The sequence below is a fragment of the Chenopodium album genome, chromosome 13 (assembly GCF_948465745.1).
Source record: "Chenopodium album chromosome 13, dcCheAlbu1.1, whole genome shotgun sequence".
NCBI classification, from domain to species: Eukaryota; Viridiplantae; Streptophyta; class Magnoliopsida; order Caryophyllales; family Amaranthaceae; genus Chenopodium; species Chenopodium album.
Genome location: NC_137846.1, coordinates 39,544,337 through 39,563,531, shown reverse-complemented (window position 1 = coordinate 39,563,531; position 19,195 = coordinate 39,544,337). Strand labels below are relative to the sequence as shown.

At 34.8% G+C, this 19,195-nt stretch overlaps 2 protein-coding genes across 2 annotated transcripts; both read left to right on the top strand.

The window, feature by feature from the left end:
• Positions 1-549: 549 nt before the first annotated feature.
• Positions 550-1,718, top strand: LOC145576639 (uncharacterized). Its single transcript, XM_081634362.1, has 2 exons — positions 550-625; positions 1,124-1,718. The coding sequence occupies exon 2, from the start codon at positions 1,127-1,129 to the stop codon at positions 1,601-1,603; it is 477 nt and encodes a 158-aa protein (XP_081490488.1). The 5' UTR covers positions 550-625; positions 1,124-1,126; the 3' UTR covers positions 1,604-1,718.
• Positions 1,719-4,505: 2,787 nt separating this feature from the next.
• Positions 4,506-15,615, top strand: LOC145576638 (uncharacterized). Its single transcript, XM_081634361.1, has 6 exons — positions 4,506-4,684; positions 4,809-4,922; positions 6,517-6,602; positions 6,758-6,822; positions 7,877-7,959; positions 15,341-15,615. Exons 2-6 carry the CDS (start codon positions 4,842-4,844, stop codon positions 15,431-15,433), a joined length of 408 nt encoding a protein of 135 aa, XP_081490487.1. The 5' UTR covers positions 4,506-4,684; positions 4,809-4,841; the 3' UTR covers positions 15,434-15,615.
• Positions 15,616-19,195: the final 3,580 nt, after the last annotated feature.

Below are 19,195 nucleotides of genomic sequence, written 5' to 3'. Positions count from 1 at the left end.
AAAGTATGGAAATGTTATTATTTCACATGAACCTGAATATGAGTTTTGATTAAATTGGTTTATAGATTGTGGAGCAAACTAGGTGAATAGTTCATGTGTAGTTTGATGATGATGTGGATTTTAGGTAAATTTTGAACTATAGACTATATTTATATTATTGTTGTTGTTTAGTTTGTGCATGACTAGGTTTAAATTTAGATTTCTGTATTAGGTTCTTTTTCAATTATTTTGGTCATTTTGATAGTTAGTATGATTTCGATGTTATGTTAGTTATAGGCTATGATTTGGTATTTTGATGCTTATTATTTTTGTATATGAGTTATTATTCTGTTTTTGTTTTAGTCATATTTATTGTGTGTAAGTATCTGAGTTAATATAGTGAAACAATTCATTGTTATTGTGTGCTAATATGAGCTAATAGTGGAACAATTGATTTTGTTTCTACAGTTATTGAGATCAGGTTTTAGTATCATTAAAAAGTGATTTATTAGAAATAGTTTTGTTTGCTAATTGTGGTTTTAATGGTTTTCTTCTTTAAAAAAATGGAATGTTGTGTAGGACTTTTACGTGGATGTTGATTACTTTATACAAGAGCAATTCATCCGTGTAAGAACGCATCTTGGTGGTGAGTTATCTTATTTTATTTCTTAATTATTTTTGCATAGAGTTAGCCATTCTTTGGACAAGTTGTATTCCTAAAATAGTAGTGTAAGTGTTGTGTGTCAGTCATTTGTTTGTAGTTGCAGTTTTAGTTTGCATGGTTTAAAATTTCTCATGGATGTATTAGCTAATGTTCTGATTAAGTTCTCATGGATGTAATAGCCAGTGTTCTGATTAGGTTTTAGTTTGTACAGTTTAAAATTTCTCATGGATGTACTAGCCAATGTTTTGATTAGTATAATGAAGTTCATTTAGTTAATGATGTATTAAAGATTATTTAGTTTATAGATAGAATGAATATTGAATGCTATCAAGCCTTTACTTGTTTAGGTTTGTATTAGAGATTCTCTTGGTTCGTATATTAATTAGGAATTAGAATTAAAGATGTCAAGGCATTGGATGGATCAAAATTTTTTATAGGTTGTTGCTTTATGTGCTTAATGTGATTTATTGGTCTACACAGGTAATGGCAGAAGTAATGTACCTTATTGCAGTTCCATTTCAGTCATTACTAGAACAGATTAATGACTGTGTAGGACTTGATAAACCAGTTTATGAGGTAACAGATTTTACTGGGAACAAGGTCTCTGTTAAGATTCAGTCAAAGAGTGGTTATGAGGAGCATGTCTATGATGGTGGTGAGGCTGGAACGTTAAAGAGATCTGCTGAAAAGGCTGCTAAACTAGCAATACATGGTCTAATGGATTTATATGACGTCGCTGTTGAAGATTTTACTTCTGAACAGATTCGGTCTTACAAGAGGTGTGCTACTCTGTTTAGAATGAAGCGACGTAAGCTAGGAGTTAGTGATGGGAATGAAACCCTTGGAGCAAATCAGAGTCTCCTTGCTACTGGATCTGGTTTGCCTATGTATAATGTAACTTTGGACTACAAGTTGTTTCTGAAAACTATCCTTAGGCGTACTGGTGCTGCTATTTCATAAATTATGACTCTTGAGTTCAGTGGTGAGCATTATTTTTCCTGGACTATGGTGACTTTTCCGCCAAGTGAGGATCACCCTGAATGTATCTTTGGAGATACCCGTCTTGAATATGATGCTACAGAGCAGAGTGTGGCCAAGAAGACTATTTATTTCTTGTTGCACAACTTTAATTTTTATATTGTTGATGCCAATTATGGTCGAAGTGATGTGAAAAATACCTTGTCTATGCTTGAGAACTTCTTGTATTTCTTGCATTCTCTTATCAATATCGGCAATCTCTTGTTCAACAACCCGCTTTGTAGCCCGCATTTCAGCCAATTCACTCTTTAATTATGCTCTATAGGATGTAAGATTTCTACGCCGACGCCTTAGCAAAGCCATCTGATGCCAGCAAGGAGGATTCCTATCAACATTTGATGAGCATGATAAAGACCTATTATTGTTCGCCATTACAGAAGAAAGGACGGAAATAACAAAGCAAAAAATATAACCTCAAAAAAATAGAAATCAAAATAACACTTAAGAATATTATAAACTAACATTAGTAATAAGATATATAAAGGAATATGCATTTAATCTATTTACCTATATTTAATATATTTACCTATCCTAATCACATAAAATAATATTATATGCTTACTTCAACACAATAAATAGTATAATAACCCTTTTGCCCATACCTTTAAACAAATAAAAGTTTATTTAATAAATAAAAAGATTATCTCAATTAATTAATATATTAGTGATTATATATTTAATGGTAGTAATGCTGGTAAATAATGTAAATAACTTAGCAAATATTTCAATTGAATTGTAAATAATGTAAATAACTTGGCATATAATTACAGTTTAGGTATGCATGAAATTTAATGAAATTTAGATACTTCATAAGGAAAAACTTTCAAAATTGAAAGTATACATTAAATTGATACTTTTGCCCAAATACACATAAGAAAAAACCTTCAAAATTGATCAACACTCTTGAAGAATAGTGTTATGAATCGTAAGTACATGAAATAAACTGTACAATTGGGCAAAATTTTGGCAATTGCCTCAGTTGAAATTCATTTCATGCATTTGAATTTTCATTTCATTTGTTGAGTCAGCAAACACTTTTCCCCTATTCCCTCACTTCAACTCAAGTTGAAAAACCACTTCTAACTAATAAAAATACACTATTTAGAAATTTTATACTTATTACAATTACACTGACAAAACTTAGTAACTGCAAATTTGCAAATAACTACCAGCAAATGCCGAAATTACATAACCAATAAGCCACGGCAAATCACACAAATAATACAACAAAGTTAAAAACACGCTGAACTATCGCTCGCGAGAGGACTACTAATAAAGAGTAAAAAATAGTGTTAAAAAGAGTACCTTTTGTCGGACTTTGAGAGTTTGGCCATTTTTGGGCGTGCACACTTTGTTCTTTGTCCTTTTTTTTTTTCTCTTTCTACATTTACATACAAAATTTTCTTCTTCCTTGCAAATTTTCTTCTCTCTTTTCTAAGCCCTCATGTTCTCATTTCTTCTTAAACTATCAACCAAAACCCAATTTTTCTCTCATCTCTTGTTGAAGAAGACCAAACCATAAAAAAACTTTGTCAATACTTCGGTTTCAAACTAATTGTTTTGCAAAACCTTTTGAAAATATTGCTCATTTTTCGAATCAGATTAATTTGAAAAATTGGTTATTTATATATAAAGTTAAAAAAAAATCACATTGCATAAGCTGTTATTAATATTAGTATGAAAGTTATTAGCTATTTCTATAATTAAATGCATTAAAGGTCTAAGCTGTGGTGCTGGGCATGGTGTTAAGTGTCTAGCTTTTAGCTATTTCTATAATGTTTGTTGTGGTGGTGAACATGGTGTTTGTTATGGTGTTGAGGTTTGTCTTCCATTGATGATGAGAAAGGTTGATGAAGGGAGGATGAAAATGGAAGGAGAAGGAGATAGTCAATAGAAAAACAATAAAATATTAAAAAGTTTTCCATTATTTAATTTACAGTATTTGCCATTTTGAAAAGGAGGGCGCCCCATTTTATATATTTGATAAACTTACTATGTTTATATAGTCCTCGTTAGCATCTGATTCACCTCTGACTCGTCTGAACTTCGAACATGGTGGAGTTTGGTTGTTGTGTGTACCTCCACGTAGGTTAAAATGGGACATATCTGTAACGCTCCAAAATCACAATGTTAAAGTAACGCCTACTCTGACAAATATGTCATTTAAAGCTTTTTGTTGGTGGTTGATGAGTGTCGGCACCTTAAAAGCCTATGAACAATTTTCCTTGTCTTTGAAGCTGGAAGTGAAGATTGCCGGAGCATTGACATTTGTTTTCGGTCGGCGAGGCATTCTCAAAATCGCCAACAGAATACCAGATAACAAAAATTACTATATTCAAGATTTGAATTACCTGATGAGAGATGAATTCCGCAATACGCTCTTCGATTCGTGCAGCAGCAAATCCCTTATCAACAATATCGTTCAACCTCAATCAAGCTCCAACTGCAATTTCTATTTTTTTTTTACTTAAGCTCCTACTGCAATTGAAATTGCCCCAATTTTTTTACTTTGAATACCCTAACGTCGTCTACTTCTCCGTTAATTCGTCAAACGGGTTGACTCTATCAATGATAGCGATAGCAGACCACCTCAACTAACATACGTGTATAAAATATTTTAACGTGGCTCTAATTCCTAGTCACCCCTCTGTTCTATTACAATACTACCCCCACATTACTGATGTAAATGACTCAAATACCCCTATATAAATGCCAATTTCGTTTATCAAATATATAAACTTGTATTTTGCGTTTTGAAAAACCTTTCACATCAACTTGTTCTAAGTATTTGTTTTTTTTTTTTTTTTTTTTTTTTTAAAAAAAACCCTCATTCTAAGTATTCCATACAATACCTCTCTTTATTTTCTTGAGAATCAAATAGGCAGGTGTCGCTGGCAAATTTGTCACCAGAAGACGGCGGCGGGTATTACGATTGCACGGCCGTTTAAGTGCAGAACTATTGACATTTAACCATTCATTTAGATCGTGACCGTAAATCAAATTGTAAGCTCAATCTAGAAAAATGCCAACTACTTTTCTTTTCCAAATCAATTTTTCTCTTCACTTGTGCAAATTCTATTTCTAGGGTTTGATATTTTTTTTTGTTTTGTTTTTCACAAACTTTCAGCTTGACTTCTGGTAATTGTCAATTTGATCGTTAATGGCGAGTACGGCGTGTTTTATGATTGTTAGTCGCACTGATATACCCATTTATGAAGCTGAATTGGGTTCTGCATTGAAAGTAAGTCTCTTTTTTGACCATTTATTCTTTGCTAAGTAATTTCATTTTAGTTGCCCTCAAAAAAAAAAAAAGTAATTTCATTTTAGTTAAGCAAATTCGTTAGTTTTTTATTTGGGGAAAATTTTTGTTTTTGAACTCAAAATGCTAGAGCGTTATGTTATTTGTTCTCTATTAAAGCTATTGTGTAAATTTTATAACAATTTATTATTTGGGTGTAACAAGACATGTATATTTGCAATTTGGAAGTAAGGTGAATCAGTCAAGTATTTGGACTAATATTTAAAATTGTTGGGTATAATGTTTCGGTCTGCACAAGTTCTGATGAAATCAAATTTCCAGTAGAAATTTAGTGACATGGACTGCATCCTTTCCATGTTTGTCTTGGTACATAATAGATGATTACGAGATTCACAACTGAAATGTGGTATTTATGGCAAAACATAGATGACTAAATTTAGAAGATGGGGTTTCATATGGAGAGCTTGTCAATATGATACATTATGAGTGTCAAAATACATTATCTTTGTGTATATGGAAAATAGTTGATTACAATTAGTTTTTAACTCATGCTGAATGTCAATCAAGCTATTGTATAGAATGATGTGCTTCTTGAGGATGTTGCTTTGTGGTACTTCTTTTATTACCTTTTTTTTTTTCCCCTTGAGGGAACAACCATGACAACTAGTAGATAGAAGATAAAGTGAGAGAAGTGCAGAAGACATGTGTACTTTTAGAGTTTGTTTAGATAAAGAAAGGGGAAGGAAAAGAAGGGGAGGTAGGGGAGGGGGAAGGAACAGAAAGGGAGGGAAGGAAAAATGGTGGGATTTACTTCCAAATCTCTCCACTGTTCGAGAGATCAAAATATTACAGTTTAATATTTTGATTTCTCTTCCCTCCAATTCCCTTCCTTCTTAATTTGTTATCCAAATAAAAGATACTCCACCCCTCCATTTTTCTTCCCTCCATCTCCTTCAATCCAAACATACTGTTAGAGCAGCCGTGGACGACAAGGCTAGCTTTTGTTCTTTATATGGTTATATGTGTGATTGTAATATTACAAATTTATATTATTTCTGGAATTTGATTTGACTCCTTGATATAAGTTGTTTGCTTTGCATGGGAGTTTGGAGGGACGAAAGAAAATTTGATACAATGGGGCAAGTGTAAACAATATTACGGGCAGTAGTTTCGAGTCCATGTTTAGAACAAAACGTGCTTATCTCTATGGGTTCACTTTGACTTAGGGCTTTCTGTGAGTTAGGGACCCACTTATCTAGCTTTTTCTTGGGCTAAGAAGGGTTAGGATTTCTGGAAGACCTTGATTTAGGGATTTGAAACACATTGGTTAATTTGTCAGTTAGTAGTGTCCCTGTTGAAGCAAACTTGCCATCTTAAGCTATTTTGGACCCTGTGTCTGCAATTTATATGTATGCATTTGTATTTAATTCTTTTGATCATAAACAATAAATTTGTGCTGTCACCTTTGTCCATAGAGTCTTTATGTATTTACCATCTATGTTATTATTGACTAATTTATCTATTGATGCATGATGTTACTGGTTGTATAATATTACCATCTTACTCTAATTTCCAGAAGGAAGATGCTGCACAGCAGCACCAGTTTATTCTACATGCATCTTTAGACATAGTCCAGGACCTTGCATGGACTACCAGTGCTATGTAAGCGTCTATAATTTTAGTTTCACAGTTTTATTTTTCATCCCAAGTTGTTGTGGCTCTATCTTTTTGTTTTGATTTATACTTGTATTATTTCTTTGCTTTTTAGTGTTCTCATTTTGTGTTTACGATTATATTTTTATTTTTTAATATTTCAGGTTCTTAAAAGCGATCGACAGGTTCAATGATTTGGTGGTGTCAGTATATGTAACTGCTGGTCATATCCTTGAAATAATCCTGCCCCCCCCCCCCCCCCCCCCCTTTTTTTTTTTTTAATATTATTGAAAATTCCCTTAATATTCATTTGTTGAATTATTTTTTGATTTTCCTAGTTATCTTGAATTGATGCTTGATTGTTCTCTTCTTGTTAGCTTGTATTCGAGCTTTAATGTAGTTATCCTGTTATGAGTTGATAACTATCTTCACTTTGTATGAAATATAGTGTTGTGTATGACTATTAACTTATTAAGTAAATGGGATTTCAGCTCATTAAAAAGCTCTAAGTTATACATCAATTCCTAATTTTACAATTCAGTGTGTCTTAATTTTTTAAAATTATTTATTTATTTGTTTTTTCAAGGAAAGCACAATTGAGGTGCTATTTTTCTCATCTTCAGCTCTCATGTATCGATATAAGTTCTTCATTGAGTATTTTTCACTCTCACATGACCTATATGGCTAAATTAGGAGAGACAGAATGTTTTACCATTTGTTTGTTCTGAAGAATGCAATTCAAAATGTAGTCATTCATTATGTACAGAGAAATATATGGATGTTTCCAGTGGTTTTTGTTAGCTTTGGATTCATGTAAATATTCCCTCTGTTATAATAAAAGTATCATTTGCCTTAAGCAAAGTTTAGGGAGGTGAATAAAATTAAATAAAAAAAGATAGTGGGGTTGATTGTTGAAAGGTGAACATAAAAAAGCAAGATAGTGAGGTCTGTTTGACTAAAAGTGAATAAAAAAGAAGTTAGTGGGGTTTGATTTAATTGATTTGATATTTAGCTTTAGTTGAAACGATAATTTTATTTACGGACTAGATTTTATGATGATTTATTTTATTTTATTTTATGATGATTTATGTTATTTTATTTAGGGAAAACTTCAGATTTTGTTGCTAATCTAAGACATGATTTTCATAAGTGACTATGTCCACTAAGGACATTCTCTCTATATTTTGATTGATAGGTACTTATGTTGGTTTGTATTCAGTTTTTTCTGTTGTTTTATTGTATTGAATTTAAATTTTTGATATTCCTTAACCTGATATCACATACAAGATTTATGCTTCTTCATGACTCCCGTAATGAGGATGGAGTGAAATGTTTTTTTCAGGATGTGCATGAGTTGTATATTAAGGTATGAATCGCTTCTACTGCTACAAGTTATACTGCTTGCTCAAATTGCTATTAATAAATGGATGGTAGTTAAATTAAATGAGTGAAACTGCACAGTAACAGAAGATAAGAAGTCTTTAACTCAGATGAAACCTCTATGAACTAAGAAGTGGCTGGGGTGTTGGGGGGGGGGGGGGGGAATCTGTATAAATCAGCTCTCGAAAATGCTGGTACCTTGTCACTCCAATATGCCCTAGAGCTTATTTAAATGTATCAATATATTGGTTCTCTATCTTCATGAAATATGTTTATTCTGTTTGTTTCCTTATAATGTCAGCACATGATCCGGAATAAATATTGTAGTTGATAGGTGATAGGAATCTAGATATGAAGTCATGGATACAATTGTATCTTCCTATCTTTTAAAGAGGATAAATGTCGACCCTATAGGAAAGAGCTCCGAGAAGAGCTCTGAAAAATTGTTTTGCAATATGGGCCATGTGGCAGGAGTTTTGTAATACTATTGTCATATAGTAATTTCTTAACTATGTGATAGATCAACCTAAGGAGGGGTAGTATGGGTATTCTACTAATATTAGCTCACTAGGTTAATAGTCCTCTGTATAAATAGAGAGAAAGGGAAGGAAATAGAGAGCCGGAAATTTGGTGTAAACCTCTTGGAAAGTTATGGCCTAAATCCATTATTGGAGAGTTGTGAGCTAAACTCACTATCGAAGATTGATAGCCTTAAGCTATTAACCTATCTTTTGTAATCCTTTCACCATTATCATTTGTTAGTAAAGCTTCCATCTTTCTTATTCTTTTTTTATATAAATCTATTTACCAAAAAATCAGATTATTTAGCTATTAAAAGAACCAATCTTTTCTCTATATTTGCTGTTATTAGTGTGAGTTATATCAGTTCATTACAAACTATGCTTATGCTGCTGTGAAGGTTTTCTCAGTTGGTTCAAGAGACACAGGAACTTTAATGGTCATTGAATTATGTTACACTTGTTTAAGTACAGGAGATTTTTCATCACTCCCGAGGTTAAGGGTTATGCTAACAGTGCTTTATCTTTCTGTTAACCGAGAATACTATGATCTACATTGAATTATTGAAAGATGTACGTGAATTTTTTGAGGAGAAAAGGCCTACTAGGACACTAGGTAGTATATTATTTTATTTTTTAAAAATGGTTCCGAAAATTTTAGCTATAAAACAGCTTTGCTAGATATAAATTATGAAACAGCTGAAGTGGTAAAAATTTAGGATGACTTTGATGCTTATGGTTTTACTACTATCTTCTCCTTAGAATAATGATGAATTCTAAGAGCCATTAAAGATGCATTATTGAGGTGCTACTACAATCAATGACACTTGAGCAATGTTATGACTCTACTTCATTATTTTATTTTCTAAGAATCAGTACTAGTGAAAGCCAGAAGTGCCTTGTAGTCTGTGATGAGAGGGTGTAAATGTATAATATTTCATCTAAGATGCTTTTTAAAAGGTAAGGTCTCTGTTTGATGCCATTTCAAATGGTTGAAAGAGTGTTTTTGAATCGAAAGTAGATTCTTTATGCACAAGTTGTGATACTATACAATGCTCTACTATTACCATACCATTAACCCAGTCCTCTTACAAGGCTTCTATCTACATTAGGTACAAAAAGGGTCAATGTTTGCTGCCATACCTGATCAATTGTAGTGGGACTTGTTTACCCTGCCCTTACATTTACTACAAAAACTATTCTAATGACTGTTGACCTGAAAGCCAGCCACCTACTGCTTCCGTGAAAACAAAAGTAAAAAGCATCATTCTTGATTACCTTGTCAATTAGACATTATGGTGGTATTAAAATTTTGAGTTGTAGCAACTAAAATTGAACTTTTGAATAGGTTATCCTTAGGTGTTATTAGTGTTTCTTATGTAAGATTGTCGGAGTGAATGATGTTGCTGGATTAAGGTTTATCTTAATACTTGAATAATGTCTTGTTTAGCAAATAACTGTAAGCCAACTTATTCCTATTAAACTGTCTTTTACCTTGTTAATGTGGTCAAACAACAAAAAAATATGTTTGTTAAATTGCTATTCATTGGCAAAAAATGAAAAATCATATTGGAGCAACTTTTTTTGGCGGTTTTTTCTTCATGTAAATGACCGTTATGTCCAAAGAGTAGAAATTTTGTATACTAACAGCTAATAACAATATTTAATTTGCCTGTCATCTTTATATATTAACCACCTTGCTAAAACAACCTGTAGAGGCAACAAATGCCAAGTGAACAAAACCGAAGTTGATTTAAAATTTTAAGAGATTTAAGTTGTTGATAATTTTAATACCATCTTCATTTTAATAGTTTTTATTGTAACATTTAATTTGCTTTTGGGGTAGTAAATTGAAGAATATTTTCCTGACATTACGATAGTTCTTTGCTTCACGAGGCATAAAAATATCAACCAAAAAAAAAAAAAAAAAAAAAATCTTCCTATCATGATTCCTAGGAATATGTTTTCCTTGCTTAATACGTAATTCAATGTAATTACCATCTAATCTCTCCATTAACTAAATGTAGTTTGAGGAATCTTGATAATCCTTTGTTAGTTATTACTCCGTCATCACGTAAAGTTGGTAACTCTTAGAAAGTGCAAAAAGAAAAAAAAAAAAAAAGGAAAAAAAAAACATGAACTATTAGGATATGCAATACTTTGGTTCAGCTCCCAAGCAATACTTCCTCCATTTCTATTTACTTGCAACAATTCAATTTTCAATTCTCTATTTCAATAACAAATATCTTTATTTTCCAATAAAGTAAAAATTATAAATAATTGACAATATGAAATCATAAATCAAGCCGAATCTAACAAGATTCCACATGACTATGTTTTTTCTTAAATATAAATCATCAAATCTAATAAAAAAAAGTGAAAATAATGTATAAGTTTACCAAGTAAAAAGAAACAGAGGAAGTATTAGTTTTATTTTGGACATCTAAAGTGTATACGGTGGAGGGAATATCAAATAGAGTGGTGTGGTTTTCATGTTTGTTTTCGCATGTGCGCTCTTTTTTAAGCAGTTCTAAATTAATATAAACAGCTCTAATGTCATTGGGATTAGTATAGATTCTAGAATCAGCCACAACTCACAAGCTTCCTCTTTGATCAAGTGTTCTACTATTGCTGATTCAAAGCTCTTTTAGGTGTGAATCCTAGCTAACCTCTTTTGGGTGCTTTTTCTTTCCTTATGTTCCTGTGTGGTTTATTTGCTGAAGTCAGCTTAATGTTCTTTGGATTTTGGGAAATTGCTGTCAGTCTGAAATCTAAATGTAAGGTTCAGTATGACTTAGTCTTGTACTCATGAAAGATCCTATAGGTGTGAATCCTTTCTGTATGTTCCCATGTGATTCAATTCTATGGTCAGCTTATTGTTTTCCCAGTTGTTGGAAGTACACTTTAAAAGGATTATTTTCTTGAAGTAGGTATACTGGAGAAGCTAGAGTAGATGGTGGTGGTTTCTCCAGGTTTTGGGGAAGTAGCCTCTGTGTCACACAGTCCGAGTATAAGGTTGGATTCTAATACTGTGGATACAAGAAAGCTTATATGATAATTTTCGATCGAGATTGTATGTTTTAGAGTAAAATGAAAGGCTTCTGGAAAATTAATGTTTAAAATGACCTCTTATTTGGCGAGCTAGTGACAATTCTGTTTGTAGCCTATTACCTAGTACATTTGATAGAAGATAATTTGGATACTTACTTTGGGAAATGCTTCTTGTACTAGTCATTTAGTTTCACTTGTCTCCCCCTCTACAATCTTCCATGGTTAAAATTCAAAGGTTTGAACAGTTAATCTTTTGTTTTTGAAAGACCATGGACAAGAAAGTAATATATTTTCCATGGATCCTTGTTTGGTTCTCCTACAATTTTACCGAAACATAGTGGCTTTTTCTTACAGTTTTCATCTTGTAATACTCATGATGCCAGAAGGGGGTTAATGTGTAGAGCTGTCAAAAGCTGACTCAACCTGAAATACGGACCCGAATACGATTATTAAACGACCCATGTGAACTCGAAAAAATGGCGACCCGAACCTGAGCTGACCCGACCTGAAACCAACCCTAGATCCAAGTTGACCCGAGTATTTGAGACCCGAACCCGAACATGAACCGACCCGGAGATAACCCGGCTCGAATGTAACCCGTAAATTATTGACCTGAACCGAACTTGACCTGAACTGAAATTGATTCACCGTTTTAACTCGTTAAAATCTGAATCCAACTCGACCCGAATTTACCCGACATGTTACTAACCTAACTCGAAATTCAACCTAATCTGTTACAAACCCGACCCGAAATCAACCCAACTTGTTATTGACCCGACCGAAATTCAACCCGACTTGTTATTGACCCGACCCGAATTTTACCCGACTTATTACTAACTCGACCCAAAATTCAACTCGATCTGTTACTAACCCGACCCAAAATCAACACGACTTGTTATTAACCCGACCTAAATTCAACCCAAATTGTTTCTAACTCGATTTCAAATCACCTTAAATTCAATTTAGACTACATTATTATTATTGATCAAAGCATTTTGTCTAGGGAGACCAAGTTGGTCCAGCCAGCAAAAGAAAGAAGTATCATCCCCAAATTTAAGAGTTAAATCTAGTATATATTTGTTGTATGGTCAAAGGGGATAATTATCTTCCTAAATTATAGGCTATATTTCCCTAATATGTTGCCTTATATAATCAAAGGAAATAATTAGCTTGATAAAAATGATAATTATCTATTTATAGTTAGTTAGAGTTTAGCCTATAATAATTGACAAAGGCATGTACATTTTATATATGCAGTTATTTTCTTAATAATAACGAAGGAAGATATTCCCTCAATCTTTCAAAGGATATATTTTTTTCCATTTTACCCTTAGAGCTTAGACATTTATCATAACTTTTTTACTTGAGGAAATAATTAGCTTGATAAAAATGATAATTATCTATTTATAGTTAGTTAGAGTTTAGCCTATAATAATTGACAAAGGCATGTACATTTTATATATGCAGTTATTTTCTTAATAATAAGGAAGGAAGATATTCCCTCAATCTTTCAAAGGATATATTTTTTTCCATTTTACCTTAGAGCTTAGACATTTATCATAACTTTTTTACTTGAGGAAATAGATATATATAATTAAATTGATACACAAAGACTAAGATATATAAATATATAATAACTTTTTGTTTGAGGAAATAGATATATATAAAAACTTAGATACAAAAAATTAGAACTTATTGTTCTAAATTTCTGTGGTCTATAAGATGATTAGGATCAATGTTTGGTTATTCCTAGCACATATACATGACCCGACTTGGAAATGACCCGACCTGATCATAACCCGCAAATTATTGACTTGAACTAAATTCGACTTGAACCCGAACATAACCCGACCTGATTGTAACCCTCAAATTATTGACTTAAACCGAAGCCGACTTGAACCCGTTAATGACTCGACTTGAAAATGATCTGACTTGATTATAACCCGCAAATTATTGAGTTGAAACGAACCCGAGAATGAACTGACATGGAAATGACCCGACGTGACTATAACCCGCAAATTATTGAATTGAACCGAACCCAACTCAAATCCAAAAATGACCCGACTTGATTCTAACCCGCAAATTATTGACTTGAACCAAACTCGACTCGAACCCGAGAATTACCCTAACCTGATTTAACCCGAATTAAATCCGACCTACTATTCACCCGACCCAAATGTAACTCGACCTGTTATTAACCCGACCTAAACCCGACCCAAATCCGATAAGATGTATGACCCGACTCAAGCATGACCCAACCCGAACCCGACCCGCATAGGTTACGGCATTAATCCGAATTGATCCGACCCGAGTTGACTCGACCTACTCTTACCCGACTCATACCCGACCCGTTTACCCAAATTGACAGCTTTATTAATGTGCACGCATAAATCCCTATTCTCAACACATTAAACTAGGTCCAGCAGATGTATGTTTTAAGTGAGATGAATACCTGGAGCATGTGCTTACCTAATTGTGGAACAGACCAGTGAAACAAAAAAGGGCCATTTGGAATTTTGAGAAGCCGTTTTTTGTCATAAGTATTTTTGGCTATGAATGCGAAATAAAATACTATAATAACAAAAACAAAGCCTTACTCCCAAAATGATTTGGATCGGCTAACATGAATCGTCGAGACAATATTAATAAATGATTGAGGCTCATTCTTTATATATCTGAACCATATTTGGCTCAAAAGATAGTTGGGTGCAACCTTGAGTACTCTGTTTAAGTGAATTGTTTTTTAGGGAATAGTTTTGACAAATTTATTGTGAGATTGCTGGTGGGCATGTTTCTCTCAAGCATGTACTTTATAAATTCTTAGTCTATCAGATGATGAGGCTTTAGGGAAGGTTGGAATCAGATTTCTGGTTTACTAACTTCTATGCTATATTATTAGTTTGTGTTAGAATCCAACCCCTTTGATGTATTAGATGCCCTTTTAATGTATTAGATGCCCTTTTGATGCTTTCCTAGAGTTTACTTTATGTATTCTAGGTCTTAGATCCCATTATTGTGTTACTGTCAGTTCTTGCTAGGGATTCTTCATGTAAACCATTTAAAACTCTTTAGAGGACGAATGATTAATGAAAGTCAAAAGTCTTCTACCAAATGTTACCTTGCTTTTATGCTTGTTAGTTGTTAGACCTTTATAGATATTGTGTCTTACTTGCATATTAGCTCCCCTCCACACCAACTTGATGCTATAAGAACTCGTGGTTCGGACCCGCTTGTGCCCGCCTTGAAGTATCGGCCATCACAAGCCCCGACCACCCGCATTCCGTCGCCAAATAGACGTGAGTGCTCATGAGATTTAATTGTCCGCTTGTGTTTCTTCGTGCTCACAAGTCCCACTTCCGCTTAAGGCTAGTGTTCTTGCCGCCAAAAGGCTAGAGCGCGCCACATGTTCCGGTGCCCAAAATCCCGGACCGTGACACTTTGATTTTATATCATGCAATTTGAAAAATAGAAACAAGATCAAGCTGCTTTATGATACATGCAACTTTGTGTTGTTACCAAGTAGTAGTTCCTTATACTAGTAGCACTTCTATATTAGCCTTCTCATCTGCTAGTTTCATTTTCCGTTAATGACTTACAAAATTCTTTGATCCCATATTACACTAGAAACGATCAAAGTTCTGTTCTGATGTTGCTAAACACACAATCTCTTTGTTATCATAATTTATCTTCAAATTTTGTTAAATGTGATTACAGAGAGTTATCATTTCTGTAGATAGTGATTGTTGTATGACTTGACTCATTCCTGATTTTGTTGACCTGATGATTTTTAATGTTCAGATTCTTCTCAACCCCCTTTATCTTCCTGGCTCGCGCATTGCATCATCACATTTTGATACAAAAGTCCGAGCCCTAGCCAGAAAACATCTGTGAAGCGGAAGCTGAATACAAAATGAGCAGATGCTGTTATCGGATAAGACAAACTGTTTTCTTCTCAAGCTTTCTTTGGCTGACATTTCAGTTTGAAGTCAGGTTATAAAACATTCTAGTTTATACCAGCTCCTGTGATGGTGTAATGATGTGTTGCCCCTTTTTTTTTTTTTTTTTTTTTTTTTTTTTTTTTTTTTCTTCTTAAAACGTTAAAAAGTAAAACTGTTTTGCCATCCCTGTAATTTTGGCATCGCTTGATATAATTGTCTTTTGCAACACAAAATAAGGTTGTCTTAGGTTTCTAGAATGACTTCCATTGTTGATCTAAGGTTTTGAATTAACATACATGTTAACTTTCAAAGGTTTTCACTACTAGTGATTCCTTTTCCAACTCTTACTCAAGTTCTTTTCCCAATACCCCAAGTTGGGTATTTATAGGGAAATGCAAGAGTGTGAAAAGCTCTCCCTTCAATGTGGGAGAATTTGATTTTCCCATTTTATTTTAAAGCTAAAATAAAATCAATAATCAAACTAGTAATAAATCAACAAGTGGCAAGCTCACAAGGAGTAGGTGAGGACCATTTGCAGGAGGGGGGGACCAAACTTGCTCCCCACTCTCACTCCCATAACCGGCCACCTCAACCCCATAGCCCCTAATTAAATTGCGCCATGTGGCAGCTCACTTGGGCACCAAGGCACCCCTTGTGGGCTGCCAACGCTGCTATTTATGCCTCGACCTAGCAGGCCTCGCACGCAAGGTGCGGGCTGCTGCTAGCTTCCTCGGCCAGCAGGCCCTTGCACTTACGTGCGGCTGCTGCTAGCATGCCTCGCACCTAGTGCGGGCTGCTAGTTGCATCGTGCTAGCATGTCACGGCCTAGCAAGTTACGCACCAATTGTGCGGGCTGCTAGCTGCCGTATGCTAGCACAGCCACGCACACTAGTGCTGGCTGCTAGTTGCAGTATGCTAGCCTAGCCCCACACTAGGTGCGTGCTGCTAGCATTTGTCGCACCCCTAGCACTCGGTTTTCCGATGCTAGGGGTATTTTGGTCATTGTTGATTTATTATTATTTTCAAGTCTCGTCTTTTACTATTTTCGACTCGACTTCCACGCTCGGTTTCGACGCTCCAAGCTCGAATTTCCGACGTCTAAATATTAATTACTCGGTCGACCTATTAATTAAATCCTAATTAATTCGTCGCTTCGCCTCGTTAGGTCCTTGGGTGTGACCCGAAGGGTTCAGTCAAGATTAAGCTGTAATATTAATTATGCATTAACATTACTGATCGAAAGCGGCCTCCACCCAGGCATTCCGATCACTTGACCTTACTGAAAAATTAGCTTTCTAATAATTTCAAACCCCCTATCGGAATAATACACTTGTTCGAAGGACACCATTCCTTTCAATCTCCCACTTGTCCTTCCGGACAAGTGTGCTTTTAGTGTATAACCATTTTCCTATGTCGCTTAATGCCTCTTCATGAACTATAAGGTAAGATTAATTTGTCATCCTTATTACGTCCAGAAGTGTTTCTCGATTCCGAGTTCGACTGTCAATAAACAGATGATTTCTAAAATCCATCCGAGCACGGCCATGCATTTTACAGTCTCACTCTACGAGAGGCCTTGTAAACAACAAAGACATCTTCCCTACTTTAGTAGGGAAACATTTCCAGTCTTGTAATGTAGCTTGTTTTACTAAGAGGACCTAGCCGCCCGAGTGATGCCGTTATAATCCCCTATTACGGCAGACGTTTGACAATCATCAAAGAGGACTAGTACTCAAACAAGAAAGCTCATAATACTCATGGTCGAGGAAAAACATTCTGATAGCAATAATGAGAAGTATAGTTATGACGATTTTTAATCTCTTAAAGTATTCTCATAGGTCGATCCATTATGATTCTAAACCAATACCCGTGCAAATGATTCATGACAATCATGTCCTTGTAGCACAAGAAATGGTGCTATAAATCAAAATACACACTAATCTCAAATGGTCATTAATCGTCCATCGTTTAAATGACCTCGATTAGGGATAATTTTCGATTATAACATTCAATGTTCACTTAATAGGTGTTTCCTTACCAAGACTGGTCTTGATACCCTATTTTGAATATTCCAAGAATCGAATGGACTCATTATTTAATTCTAAACCACAATTAAATAGCCAACGGAGTGATTTAAATCGCATGAAAAATTTAATTACTCCAAAACTGAATGGTTCATCATAGCGCTTTACATTAAATTTTCCAAAATTAATTAAAACACTAAAATAAGGAAATCAAAGCCAATCTCCGATGTTCCTGATTCCCATTGCCTCAACGTGCTTGTTGTGCTTCACTTGAGGCAAAGGTTTAGTCAGTGGATCGGCTACATTGTCATCCGTTCCAACTTTACAAATTCTAATTTCACCTTCTGATTTCCATTCTCGAATCATGTGAAACCACCGCTTGACATGTTTGACATTCTAATGTTCTCTTGGCTCTCTGGCTTGAGCAATAGCTCCATTATTGTCACAATAGAGGTCTATTGGTCCCTCGATGGAGGGTACAACACCAAGTTCACCAATGAACTTGCGAATCCAAACTGCCTCCTTAGCTGCCTCAGATGCTGCCAAGTATTCGGCTTCAGTGGTAGAATCTGCAGTTGTGCTTTGCTTAGCTCTCTTCCAACTAAACGCTCCTCCATTGAGACAGAATATGTACCCAGATTGTGACTTGAAGTCGTCTCTGTGTGTCTGGAAGCTTGCGTCGGTATAACCCTCAACAACTAATTCATCTCTGCCACCATAGACCAGGAATTTATCCTTGTTCCTTTTCAGGTACTTTAGGATATTCTTGACCGCAGTCCAATGCGCCTCTCCTGGGTCTGATTGGTATCGGCTCGTAGCACTCAAGGCATACAATACATCTGGCCTAGTTCATATCATGGCATACATGATCGATCCAATTAGCAAAGCATATGGAATCTGATTCATCCTTTCTCGCTCATCAGGTGTCTTAGGACACTGTTTCTTGCTTAAGGTTATGCCATGTGACATGGGTAGGTGACCTTTCTTGGCCCCTTCCATTTGGAAACGAGCTAGTATCTTATCAATATAAGTACTTTGACTTTATCTTATCATCCTTTTCGATCTATCCCTATAGATGTTGATGCTTAGTATGTACTGAGCCTCTCCCAAGTCTTCCATTGAAAAACATTTTCCGAGCCAAGCCTTTACAGACTCTAATAACGGAGTAATATGTCATCGACATATAAGACTAGGAAGGCGATGTCACTCCCACTGACCTTCTTGTAAACACAAGACTCATCTGGATTCTTGATAAAACCAAACTTACTGATGGCTTCATCAAATTGCAGATTCCAACTTCTGCTTGCTTGCTTTAATCCATAAATGGACTTCTTAATTTAAGTTTGCATACCTTTCCAGCGTTGTTTTGGTCGACAAAACCTTAAGGCTGGGTCATATACACAGTTTCTTCCAAAATACCATTTAGGAAGGCAATTTTGGCGTCCATCTGCCATATTTCATAGTTGTAATATGCAGTAATCGCTAGGAGGATCCGAACGGATTTAAGCATTGCGACTAGAGAAAAGGTTTCATCGTAATCAATACCATGAACTTGTCTATAACCTTTTGCTACCAATCTAGCTTTGTAAATAAATACATTTCCATCTTTGTCGGTTTTCAACTTGAAAATCCACTTACATCCGATAGGTATGTAACCTTCGGGTAAGTCAACCAAGTCCCAGACTTGATTT

Coding starts and splice junctions, on each gene's coding strand:
- LOC145576639 (XM_081634362.1), top strand. CDS start 1,127: ATGGCAGAAGTAATGTACCTTATTGCAGTTCCATTTCAGTCATTACTA.
- LOC145576638 (XM_081634361.1), top strand. CDS start 4,842: ATGGCGAGTACGGCGTGTTTTATGATTGTTAGTCGCACTGATATACCC. Junction 4,923..6,516: donor AATTGGGTTCTGCATTGAAA/GTAAGTCTCTTT, acceptor TCTAATTTCCAG/AAGGAAGATGCTGCACAGCA. Junction 7,960..15,340: donor TGCATGAGTTGTATATTAAG/GTATGAATCGCT, acceptor TTTAATGTTCAG/ATTCTTCTCAACCCCCTTTA.